This window comes from Limulus polyphemus, unplaced genomic scaffold, assembly GCF_000517525.1.
Source record: "Limulus polyphemus unplaced genomic scaffold, Limulus_polyphemus-2.1.2 Scaffold921, whole genome shotgun sequence".
Classification (NCBI taxonomy): Eukaryota; Metazoa; Arthropoda; class Merostomata; order Xiphosura; family Limulidae; genus Limulus; species Limulus polyphemus.
This window is the reverse complement of record NW_013666531.1, coordinates 1-14183: the sequence shown is the minus strand read 5'-3', so window position 1 is coordinate 14183 and position 14183 is coordinate 1. Positions and strand designations below refer to the sequence as shown.

Genomic DNA, 14183 nt, shown 5'->3' with positions numbered 1-14183 from the left:
ACTGCTAAATTAGGGATGGCTAGCGCAGATAGCCCTCGTGTAGCTTTGCGCGAAATTCAAAAACAAACAAACAAACCCTCTAATGAGCATGCCATGTATGTCCAGGTTCTTGTTGGTGTTGATTTCCTATTTAACTGCTGTTGGATGGTTATGTTCACCAATTGTCAATTAAAGGCTTTTACTTATACTTCTTAATGGTATAAATATATACTGTGTTGTTGTTGGGCATAGGATTCTTCTACAGTAGGTGTCTGACTTGGCAATAAATTCAAAATTAAACGAACAGCACTCACTCTACTTGTTTTCAAAATAGTATATATATTCGGAACTGGTTAAACGTATGTACAACTAATTCTTTACACAAAAGAGATGATAAGCATATCAGAAACACTTGTCAAAAGTTCACTTAGGCCTCTTCAGTTGCTTTAGAATTTCAGTTGACAAGCCGAATTACCCTTCTCTATTTCTTTTGCACTAGTATTCCGTATATAATCCACTTATGCTGTCTTGTTGAGTTACTGCAGTTGTATCCTGAACTTCCGATACTCGTCTGCTCTTTCGTATTTAGTCCATCTTCCAATAATCGTCTGCTTTTTTTTTTTTGTCAAAGCGTATATAGGTAGGTTCAATTGTTTAACACCCTTTGACGAGACAAATTATTCTCCTAAAGTGTCAGAAAACTGTTAATCTAACTTTAACATATCAACCATTAGGCTATTCACTTTTACCACGGTTCACTTTACGTTTTTTAACCTTTTCTTTGGCCTCATTTCTACTTCCCGTAATTTTTCTTTCTCGTCTGCTCTGTCTGTCAGCTTTTTCCGCTCATCTATATATTTCTATGTTTATTACTTGATCGTCTGCTCGCTTCCTGTAAATCTCTTATGTTTTCCACATCAGTAAATTTCACGCAGCTTTCTATAATCTATATCAATGAGTTATAAACACAAAGTACGACTCTTACCAATTTACATAACTAAATTTGTCATAACATTTACTTTTAAACAATTGTTTCTGACTCTTGTTATGAACAAAACTAAACAATAATAAAATATTCACTTGAAAAATAAATTAATCAAAATCTACACTAAACAATATTTTATATTATGACAAACCCCATGGGAGATAGGAAGAGATTTGGACACCAAACTGCTGCTTGACTCTCACAGGGTCTCTTACTTCATTATTAGTGAGCATGATGACTGGAAAGATAGAGACAGTTGTATGGATGAGTAGTCTATTGGCGCTGAAGAAGGTAGGTTGTTGGTATCAAAGAATGTGAACTGCAATGGCCTATTTGCCAATTATTTCAGCCAAATGGTGTTTTGTATGTCAAGTACATCTTCTATATTTGGCAAAAAGGAAAAAAATAAGTTTCACAAAATAATAGTAACCTGAATATTTTTTTAAGAAATACTACTCTGACCTATATTCTGTGACAACCAGATAGCTGAGAAATGCGGTGATGTTAGCAATAAGCAACATATTTGGATTCAGTTCAAGAGTTCAGATATCAATATACAATAGAAATGGAAGCAACTTATGTTTCAGCAACATGTCCCACTGCTAATATATGGCTGATACGAAGTATCACTATATCCTTTCGAGACGGGTCACGGGTAAAAGGCCATGTCATCTCGTTTATTGACTCGCATTCAAAATTTTATTGAACTACTATTTCATGAATTTATCTCGATAACTTTGGTATAAAATTGTAGATTATAATTGGAGTAGTGTGTATGCTGCTGGAGTATACCTGAGCTAGTATCAGTCTTCTCATTCAAACTGTTATTCCTTCACCATTTTCACATACTTTCACTTCTGTCTCTTGGGTATTATCCCCATCTGCTGATGTGCAAACTCCTGCTTGTCTACTAACATGGATTGAAGGCACTCTAAATGTCATTGTAGAAATTCTAGAATTTTGTTGTTAGTGGGGGGACATACAAGAGATATACTGAAAATGTAATGTCACATCTAGACATTACTTTGTTTCAAGAACAGCCAGTGGACTGCTGCTCTGTTGCTCAATATGCCATTTTTACTTATGGCAAATAATCATCCCAGTCAGTTTCATCACAGCTCACAGTTTGGATGATATTGTGGTATATGAATATACTGTGTGTTTCTATTTTCTTCTAGTGCTTTATTGTTGATTCTGAATTGCTACGTTGTTCTGAATATGTGCAAGTTTTACATAACACATGGTAGAGAAAACCATTAAGTTGATCTTTTTCAAGTTACCCTTGTTATTATTGAAGTAGATAATACTTGTTACCAAAAACTGTAAATAATATAACTTAATGCAACCTTGTGTAAGCATATCCTTCAGCAGTTGTTCAGGTGATATTTATAGGTTATGATCCCATTTATGAAAAATTAGAATGAGCAGCTATGTGGTAGCTCATACATTGTATAATTGTGTGTAAATGCGAGGTTTTTGGAAACAAAATCTTTGGTTTGATAATTATGTCCAGTACGTCTTTACAGGTAGTCTAGTAAAATTTAGTCATTAGTAATCATTCCAATGACCACCACTAAAAGATGTGGTCTGATGTAAAGAAACCACAAATCCACTCATTATATTTGTGTTTAATGTATAAAAAAAAATCATTATGTGTATAATTTTTTCTTCAGTCATGTTATTTCGTTTAAAATTAACTTAATTAATAAGAGGATTTAGTACTAATCTGTAATTGATATGTTGGATAAATTTCCTGTTATTTAGTAGGCATATCCAATAACTAGAATGAATATTAAGTTCACCTGAATGTTTCACAGGGTGGATAGATAGGAGAAATTGTTGGTACCATGACCACATGATATCATTATAATGGAGTTTGCTATATCTGCTGGAGTGTTTACTGCACTTTACTTGAACTATTGGGTTACTAAGTTTAAAAGGCTTTGTTTTTGATTCCCAGGCTTAGGCCAGCCAGAATAATTCGACCCAAAGCCACCCAAGAACATTGAAGAGAAAATGGTGAATGATATCTGAAAAATGGGACCATCTCATCAGCAGGTAAAATGGCACGTGCCAAATAATAAAATGAATGGCCCATGGAGCAGTGATTAGTCTCCCTAAGCTGGAAAGTACACTGCTAATGTGGACGTGACCTGAGGAGGAGTTTGGGATCAAACAGAACTGATGGACAAGTTGCACAGAACACATTTTGTTCTGTCACCATATTGTCATCACAGTATCAGTTTTCTTCCCCTGCTAGTAAAATGTACAACCAAGAAAGGTCTGGGCCGTTTCCTTAATCATTTCAGACAGGTCACTGTATGGAAAGGAGATATTCAGAGACAGACAGGTCGCGTTTTTGTTCAACTTGGGGTATGATGGTGGGTAAAACAAAAAATACGTTACCTAGCTAACTAATGAATGAATATTTGCTGTATAATTCTTATCAATGCTATAAGTGTAGCTACCAGTTTGGCCGCCAGTTTTGATTTCATTCCTGTCGCACGCTCAATCCTTTTTTGGCTGCACCTTTTTTTCACATCTTAAGTGTTTTTGATTAGATATGTTACTTTTTGTCAATAAACACCATCAAACTACAGCAAGTGAGAAAGTGACACTCGATAGTAACCAACATTAGCTTTAGGATTACAATCCTATTGTTCGGAAAAGACCTATACTTTATAGAACCAACGAAATTCTTTAGTTTATCCTTTCTAAAACAGTGTTAATAACTTCCTTTATAGTAACGCCATGAAATCTAGATTAACAGTTTCTTCTCATCACCTGCACGTATTCGATACAGCCGTATCAAGCATCAATATCTATGCTAATATCACGTAACGCTAAATGCTCTTTAATTTAGGAGATGTTCATAAAATTTAACAAATTTTTGCTTAAAAGTTGACAATGAATAATAAATAATAACCACCCATCCCATGATTTTTTTGAAAACTTGAGCTAGAAACTGCTAATCTAGTTTGTTTGGCCTAACCAATACTTGTGTATCAGCACGTGCTTTCACTCTAGTTTTGCTGCTTTAAATCAGACGTCTTTAATGGTAATGTCAAAAAACTAAAGATGGTCTACTGATACTCTTAGTTGAAGCTGTAGTAAGAATTTTAGATCGATAGCTAAGGTAACTTTTTTGTAGGCGTGCGCAAGAATTTTGGTCAAATTTGATCGGTTTTTGTTGAATAATTTTGCACACGTGGCTTATATTTAGACCACATTTTATACCTAATTGTAAGTTTTAAAGAACTATAAGTGTACCATATTTGAAAAAAATCCATAAAAGGTAAGTATGTTTTTATATCAAATAAAATTTCCATACTTTTGGTGCGAAGAAAAAAATAGGAAGAACTTCTCAAAATTGGAAATTTTATATCTGGTGTATTTTTTAACGGATTGCGTTGAAATTTGTTATGTGAAGTAAGGGTCCAGTAGTGCCGTCCCTAATTTAGCAGTGCAAGATTAGAGGAAAGGTAGCTAGTCATTACCATCCACCGCCAACTATTGGACTACTCTTTTATCAACGAATAGTGTGATTAATCATCACATTATAACGCCCCATGGCTGAAAGGGCGAGCATGCTTGTTGGGACGGGGATTCGAACCTCCGCCCCTCAGATTGTTAGTCGAGCGCCCTAACCACCTGGTCATGCCGGGTCACACTGAAAATAAGTGACAGTCCGAGCTACAGAAAGTGGAAAATTGCTAAACTATCACTCCTGTTAGAACTTGGAGAAACTCCATAATTACAAAATTGAAGGTGGCGCCTTTATTGGCAAAACAATGGTCATGCATAAATGAAGTTTTTGTGAAACATACAGTTGTCATTCTTGTTTTTCTTCAATTCAATCGTGTATATTAGGCACCATTCCCATTGTAAACCACATGAGTTCTTTTGGTTGCTTGAAAGTAGCTGGCACATTAACGAAGCAAAACGGCACAATTAAAACGTCATACAAGCCTTCTCTGGATGCAGTCTAGGATCTGCTTTCATTGTCTAGCTCGATTTACCAATACAGTACTCTCAGACTGACATATGTGCCCATCAGTGGGAACACGCATTACCATGTTCAACCATCTGAAGTCTACACAGAACTTCAGGAGATTAAGTAACAACTAAGAGTTCTACTAATTCGGGGTTCATTAGTTTAGAATAATGGATCAGTTTGTCTTCTCCACTGAGCTTGTTATTGATCATTTGGTCTAGTTGGCAGACGTGTAGGCTCATGTGGAGGCGCAGAGAAAAGAAACTACAACCACATATGACCAGGTTGTCCGCAGTTCTAGCAAGTGTTAAATTGTTCTTCCGTGGATTGGAACATTTCTCCATCTGCATCATCAATAGCATAGCTGATGTTTTGGTTCATGACACTGATGCCATTTAGGCTGAACCAAGTTATGATATGGAATCAGTGGAGGTGGCGCCATCTGTCGCGGCTACCCATATCAATGGATTGGTTACTCGGATGCTAATTGTGGTTGAGCCTCCACGGCTACCATTGCTAGTTTATTTTGCTCTGGCAATTTGGTTGTAGTTATCACTTCACATGTTGTTGCCACGGGTACAGCTTATGTTAGTAACGTAATATCATTAATGAGCAAATATTGTTGCATTAACTCACTAAGGAGCCCCTCCACAAATTTATTGACCAAGATATCTTCTTGGCCAGATGCCACCATGCTGGTGTATACAGCTATTTTTTTTTTTTTTTTAAGTTTTCGTGGTCACTACGTTTACGAACCTTGAGCAGATGTTGCATCATTTGTATTGTATTGAGTTAGCAATGCCATGCAATAACTTGGCGAAACTGCTTAAGAAAGTGGTTTAAGCTTTTTTTCCAGAACCCATAATTTGTTTCACCTCACTATTTCCTGACAGATGTAGCAAAGGCAATCTATCATCACGCATGTCGTTATATGAAAATAACTGCAGATTCAGTACCGGATCAGATAGTCTTTTGATATTTAGGTCCACTGCTATCCAACAGATAAGTCTAAAGTAACCGAAAAAGTGCATGTTCCAAAAATGTACTGCAAATAATAATTTTAAATTCTGACAGCGAGGGAAAGCAAACACAAGTGAAAAATAAAACAAAATTTTCCTTCACAAAAATTGTGTCTATGTTTATTTACCAAACTTGCCGGCTTCTTATGTTGATTGTTGGGACAATAGAACTTTCTTCACTTTCACAGAAATATTTATCTTATACCTTTTTTATTTTAATTTTTAATAGAGTTAAGAGCGGTATACAATAATCCCAAGCTCTATATGTCATCAACTATTTGAAATAACACATACAAGAGAGAAAATCCCTAACTTGTTCTTTCTACATCAAGTTTACAAGAATATCATAAAGAATACCTCAAGGAAATTTAGAAACTTGCTTGAATATAACTGACTAAAAATATGTTCTACGCCAGTTGTGGAAGAATAAAGTTCATATCTGAAAGCTTGTGTTTTGAAATTGCTCAGTTTATTTTTTTTATGTGAATTTTTTAATTATATAAGCCCATGTGCTTTTACGATTCTATGAATGTATTTCAATTTTGTCTGATATGGCTAATACGTGATTTATATACTTGTTACCTTTATAGGAAGTTTGGTTTATTTGCAACTAAGCACAAAGCTACACAATGGGCTATCTGTGCTCTGTCCACCACGGGTATCGAAACCCGGTTTCTAGCGTTGTAAGTCCGCAGACATACCGCTGTGCCACTGGGGGCAGTATAGGGAGTCTTTTTGTTGTTGCTGAATTTCGCGCAAAGCTGCTCAAGGGCGATTTGTGCTAGCCTATCTAATTTTTAAATGATAAAATAAGAAAAAGGCAGTTAGTTAACATCATCCACACAACTCTTGGGATACTCTTTACTAACGAATAATGGGATTGACCGTATTATTATAACGCCCTTAAGGTTGAAAGGATGAGTGTGTTCAGTAACAAATGACTTTCATTCGCTTTTTTTTTCATCCACCTATTACACAGCAGAAAAGAAAAGAGAAAAGTGTTGAATTTCAAGAGAAAAAATAAAATATTTTGAATTAATTTAAATTTAAAATGCAAATAATCGGACTGTAAAACAATTATTATATAGAAGGGAAAAAAACGATGCCAGATATAAAAAGTTTAAAATATTTTAAGTGTTTTGTGTTTCCATTATAAATAGCTTTTGGGTAATTGATTTAAATGTAATTATACTTTCCTTGGAGAATTGAGCAAGAATGTTAATTAAATCGATATTAATTTTTAGTTTTAAAGTACAGTTTAGTAAGCACAACATTTCTCTGTGGGACAGCGGTATGTCTACGGACATACAATGCTAAAATCCTACGTTCGATTCCCTGTGATGGGCAAACAGATAGTCCAATGTGACTTTGTTCTAAAACCAACAAACGTAACCACAAAAATGTAATCTATTTTTCTTAATTTGATTGACAAATAATTTTAATAACCAATTTATATATTGAAACGCCACCTTTTTAAACCGTGATCTATTTTCGCGGGAATATTATTATAGGTGCTTTTATTGACGTAAGTTAGTTACTTTGCGGGTAAGGACAGGATTGTTGCGTTGCACCTTTTTTTACACCAGTAATATTATTAACGTGTTAAAAGCTTAGTTCTTGAATGTTGCTGAATATCAAAACCTAATATTATCAACAAAAATGGCAATCAGGTTATCAGTTGGATCTGTGAATGTGAGAAGTTCTTTATTGTTAATTAATTCTTTAATAGTTTATACTTTATCAGTTTATAACTCCTTCTCCCCATCTCTTCAGTTAAGATTTTTTTTAAAGTTTTATCAATTAATTATTACTTCAAGTTTGATGGTTTTACTATTACTAGTAATATGGGTATGATATTAAAAGTTAAGTAAGCATTATTATTTTATCTTTCGTTTATTTGGGATGAAATTAACTATTAGTGTTACTTCGTATCTAAGAAAGACTTGGGTAAGACTTGGAAGATTTATGTTTATTATATAATAACATTGCAGTTCTAACAACTGACGTTAAATACAGAGTCAGTCAGTAATCACTAATTCAGTCTGACACAGTGACAACTGCTTCAAGTATTAATGAAGTAACGAAATGGCCAAACAGGTGATGAATAAGAGTAAATTGTTTTTAATTGAGTAGAACAAAAATATACATCCATTTCTGTTTACTTGCATAAAAAGTTGAGTGTAAACCAAAAATTGAGGGTCTTTAAGTTCCACTTGGCACTGTTTTTTTTTCTTTTACACTGTTGTATATTTAATGCTTTTAAGTTGTATGTTTATTTTATTGTTTCACGAATAGGCTAACTGCCAGATCTTGACTTATTGTTATATAATATTAGACTCTTTGCTAAAAAAGGATACACCATTTAGATGGGAAAATAGAAAAATTTAATTTACTTTTAGTACATTAATGGAAATTAAGGCATGCTTCATAGGACTACAGTTATAACTTTTCTTTTAGTACTTGTGTTGCTTCTTAAAATAAGTTTTTCTTGACCTTTGACTTGATAATTTATCTGACAACTTTTAATAAACTTTGTACTTATAGATTTTGCTGCAGGATTTAAGATTTTCAAATTTAAACTTGTCAGTCCCATGAGGTTCTTGAGTCTGACATATATACTCGCACAGTTTTATTGAATTCATTTACCAGTCAGATTTTTAGGGTAAAAATTAATAGTACAATATTTATTTCATTCTGAAAATCTATGTCGCAACTCAACCAGCTAATTGAAACTAGTGTTCCAAATTATTATATTTGATTATTCTAACTATTCAAGTAATTTGAATATTAGCTATTACTTTATCCACTGTTATGTCTGTGGATGGCAGCATGAATATGTTCTTTTGCTTGTAAAAAAATGTACATATTATTTTTCTTTTTTTTAAACAGAAAATCCTTAATAAAGAAGTGGTAGAAAAACCTGTTCTACAGATACTGGTAAGACAGTACCAAGTCAATATGATAAATTTTTGTTCTTTAACCACAACTCATTAAAAACTTGAAGCTTGTAAGAAGTTGAATTTTTTTTCTGACATATGTTTTGCATTTTTATTAGATTGGTCAAATTTTCTGTTACAGTGACTCAAAGCACTAGTAGTCAGTTGTTATTTGATATTCGATATTGTGCGTAGAAAATTTGTATCAGAAAATTGTAGTAAAATGAGCTTTTTTAATTCCTTTCAATTCTTTTCGAGAAAGTGATTTTGAAACAGATAAGTAATGAAAGCTATAAAATAAAGATTTAGTTACATATACGTGAAAAACAAATTTATAAGTATGTATAATAATTAATTAAGATTTCTAAGATTTTCTGATAGCAATGTTTTTTTTTCTAGAGTTACAAACAAATTTCTGGGGGTGGAAATGAGAGGTTCAGACTCCTCCTGTCTGATGGTGAAGCCTGCATTCAATGTAAGTTACTTTTTTTTTTTTTGAGAAAGTTATAATTTGTAATCCTATTATTTCTTTCAATAAAAGAGTAAGATTAAGAGGAAACAGTCTTTTTATAAAGTACATAACACGTGTATATCCACAAAAACATTATCTTAGATATATATACACATTATGTTCAGAAACTGACACTATAATATTTTTATAAATTCACTGAAGTTAGATTTCTAGTCTGTAGAGCTGGGCGATGATCTTTACTAATCGACATAATCTATAACTTAAGAATCGATCACATCAAGTAGCGCAAACTTAAAATGATTAATTTAACTTACAATTACCTCAATTAAAATCACAAAAATAATCAAGTAACAGAAAGTTATTTCCAATTATTTAAACTATCCAAATGATACAAATATTGTCATTATTATTTTCAGTTAATTAAAGGTTGCTCGGCTTAATTGATTAGTGATTATAAGAACTATTTAAGTACATTACATCTGCCTTGTCCAGTGCCAATAAGGCTTTTGCCCAATACTAGGACTTATCAGGCTGATTGGGATATGACTGTTTATTATATCATCAGTTTTCAGTGACTGTTACAGTGTGAACTAGATGAAATAAGCGAATTATAATTATTATCAATTTTATTGAATTCATTTACAAATCATATTTTTACAGTAAAAATTAATAGCACAGTATTTATTTCATTCTTAATATTGATGTCACGACTCAACCAGCTAATTGAAATTAGTGTTCCTGATTATTATTTTTGATTATTCTAACTATTCAAGTAATTGAAGTATTAGCTATTACTATTTCCTCTGGTATGACTAGATCTCATGAATGTGTTCTGCTTGTACACATCTAGCCACAGTGTTGACTGTTATTCTTGTATACCTTGTATTTTTAAATAATAGAGTAACCTTAACTTGATATAATACATATTTATTACAAACTGAAGAAGTAACCAATGTTACTTAGGGTAAGATTGCTTTCATAAAAACAAGTTATAGTAGGGTATTTTCAATATTCTTTATTCACTCACAAATGTTGATTGTTAGATAATTTGCTAAATAAACAGGGTTTGTCAGGAATTACTTGACTTGGTCTAATAAGTCTTTAATCTATTTACATGAACAGGGCTCCTGATTAATTATGACTAACTCCAGCTAGTTAGGAAGCATGTTATGGCATAACAAATGTCTGGCTTTCTTCATGTGCCACATAGACTCTGCTTAGTACAGTAATCCTTAAGTTTAGTTTGATTTCTTAACATGCATGTGTGTTTTTACAGTTTATTCCAGCTTGTACTGTAAAATATAAACATATTAATAATTTTAATGCATTCTTTCTAAATTTCCATCCACATCAAGAACTTCTTGCTTAAAAGCTTATGATGTATCTTTTAAAGTTAGTTATTTTTTTACATTTTTCATACTGAAGATGGCATTAGAAATAAATTTTAAAGTGTCGTAATTAGATATTTTTTTCATACGACTGATTTTAATATTTCTTTTAATACTTTGATTTCTATCTTATGAATCATTTTAATCTCTGCAAAGAATTCATCCAGTATCATCACAAGTTTGCTTGCCAAATAATAAAAGTTAACTGTCTTTGTTTTTTTAAGATTAGCATGAATTTGTTTTCATTGAATCGTATGTTATGTATCACACTGTGACAAAAATATTTACCATTTTTATCACATGAAAGCTAAGGACAACTATTTTAAACAAATAATTAGTTTATTTAGTTTTAGTAAAGTATTGTGAAAATCATATTTTCAGCTTGTTACAATTTTCATAATCTTGTGTATGTAATACATTTTCACATACAATAGTTTAGAATTAAAAAGTGACTTCTTCCTATATTGTTGTACTTGAAGATGTCCATCATATTAAACAAAGGGTAATTCAAAATTGTCTAACAACATTTAAAATGAGCTGAAACAGGAAGATTAGTCTTGTGAGATTAATTGATTAATTAAATATCATCAATTAATGAACTTAACAATTAATCAGTTGGCTAGTTCCACTAATCACCCAGCTTCCCTTGTTTTTGTTTGTTAATGTAGAATGGACTCTTTACTACTAGCAATGTTTATAAATTGAAATGTTACACAGTGAATGTAAACTATGAAAGATAAGTGTATAATTATAATGTTATGAGTGATGGTGACTCTGTACTACTAGCAATTTGTATAAATTGAAGTGTTACATAGTGGATGTAAACTATGAAAGATAAGTGCATAATTATAATATTGAGAGTGATGGTTATTGTTTCCGCAGTATATGCAAAATTCTGAAACATGAGGTAAGAATTTAGTGACTAAAACTGCATTAAAAGTTTAGTAATATTTAAAGAATAGTATCAATATTGTTCAACTTGATCTTAGTTTAAGGCTTCATGAATGAACTTGTCTCCTCTGTTTCAGTTGCAATGTTGGCCACACAGTTGAATACACTGATTCATAAAGGTGAACTAGAACGGAACACAGTGATTTGCCTTGATAAGTACCTCTGTAATGAGGTTCAACCAGGAAAGTATGTTACTGTTCTTCCTTCAATTCTGAATTTTTATTCTGCATTATATTTCCATATCTATTAAGCATTAACAAAATATATATATCCATTATGAACCAGCTTAATCAGTCTAGTTTTGTAAAATGTTTTGTTAAGAAGTCACTTCACACATAAATTTGTGCTCTATCCTACCTTCAGTTTTGTTCCAGTTATTAAGTTTACAACTTTGCCTAACAGTGATCCTTGCCTCAATAGTCTGTCTGGTATTGCAATTTGGTGTAATTTTAGAGACATTACTGACCTGAAGAAGGAACATGAAAATGATTTGAAATGTTGTCCAATTACCAGACAAATTGTCTATAGATTGTCCATATTGCATTTTGAATGTCTCATTGGACCATGTTTTAAGCATATAAATAGTCTGCTATTTCTGCTTTCAGATATTGCTGAGAAATGTAGGTCTTTGTTTTAAGACAGTTGTTGTATCTAAAGGTTAATCTGTTTTGCTGTTGCTGTGATCTGTACTAAATCACTAAATAGTTGGATATCCTTGTATGGAAGCTCTTGATTCTTTTTCAGGAACACTGTTCAAGGTATCCTTCCTTTATTTTTGTTTAAAAAGCTGACTCTAAGGTAAAGGATTGTTGATATGGCCATGGTTTGCAGTAACTCTGTGATTGATTTTGGATTCTTTCTTTGGGTTTCCATGTGAGCAGAACTAAGTGGAATCTCACTTGCTGTGAGGCATATAGTCTAAATATTAGTCAGAGTACCATTTGCACTGACTCAGTTAGCTCTTTGCTGACCCTGGAATTGCTTAATGATATTCCATACTTTGTTCATTTTCAATACACAAGAAACTTCTCGCTGTTCTCACAATTTTATCCAGTTTTGCTAAATCACTGGCTGTTGATTTGGGCTCTTTGTTTTAATGGATTCACTTATGGATTTTAAACATTCTATCAGTGAGGGGTTTTTTACTTCTTGGTTGAAGCTTTAGAAAGAAAAGCAGTCTCTTTTTCAGGTTAAGCCTTAAATAGAATACTGGGCATTTAGTTTGTGAGATTTGGTGAAAGTGCAGTGGATTGGTTTTTTTAGTTACCAATGTCTTTTATTTTGCAATAGTCAATCAACATGTGAGATGAAGTACTCAACTGTCTGTTATCCATAGTTTATTTTGTTGCTATTGTACTTTGGTATTCATTGATGGTAGTGTTTTTAGAGATTTATTCATATTATACCTTATATATTGGACATTGTCATTTGGTGCAATGATATTAACTTGATTTTAACTTTACAAATATTACTAGCTTTTATAATGTAACTTGCACTTGATAATATTTAATTTTACAATTCATTTATAGTTGTTTTGATTTTGTTGTTTTATAATTTTTTAACATTTTAATCAATCTCATTTAACTCTTGATTAACTTTAAATGCTGTATATCAATAAACTCTTAATTCAAGCGAGTCTGCTGACTGAGCATAAGTGCAGAAGAAATGTTTAATTTAATGACCACGGTTGGAAGTATAAAGGATTCAAAATTGATCTAGTAGACTGTCTCACAGCTAATTTTAATACTACTGAAATGTATAGTGATCTAGATTTCACACTGAAATTTGATGGCTCCAGTGATTTAATAAAATATTAATGCAATTTAAACTTGTGAAACTACACTAGACCTATTACTTAAGCATGTAAAAATGTTTTATAAGAACGTGAATCCTTCTGTTTATTTGAATCAAGAATAAGCTTTTACATGTTATCTTTCGATTTTGACTTAGAATGAGTTCAGTGTTTTAATATACACAATTTTTCTTTCTTCTGATTAAGCTTTTGCACAGTAGATTTTGTTTGTTTTTAACATCATGATTCATTTTGTGTACAATCAGAATTTGTAACCTTTTCTGTCACTCATTCATAATTTGTGTATATGAACTAGTGCCATCATGTGTAATGTATTGCAGTAAATTTCAAAGTAATTACACAGTTAGATTGTCAAAGTGGCACCTATCATTGTGTTTGTTAATATTAAAGTATGTTACATGTGTGTAGGCATGTATGTTATTTTATTTCTATTCAATTAAAATGCACCAGAGTAAAGCATTTTATATTTAGAATTACAAGATCACATAAAGCAGTTTTTTTTTCTAGAGGACAATTGTGATTACTTTAAATCATGTTACCTCTTTCAAGATGGGTCAGGGGGTGAAAGGTCATGTCATCTTGTTTGTTAACTTGCATTCAAAATTTTATTGAACTACTATTTCATGAATTTATGTCAATAAGTTTG

General features: G+C 32.2%; 1 protein-coding gene across 1 annotated transcript; it reads left to right on the top strand.

Moving 5' to 3' along the window:
- Positions 1 to 7481: 7481 nt before the first annotated feature.
- On the top strand, positions 7482 to 11910 carry LOC106461240 (replication protein A 70 kDa DNA-binding subunit-like; the record flags this gene model as incomplete). Its single annotated transcript, XM_013921047.2, has 4 exons — positions 7482 to 7669; positions 8867 to 8914; positions 9313 to 9388; positions 11802 to 11910. Coding segments are annotated over exons 1-4 (266 nt in total), but the record flags the coding sequence as incomplete, so codon positions are not given.
- Between the last annotated feature and the right edge of the window lie 2273 nt (positions 11911 to 14183).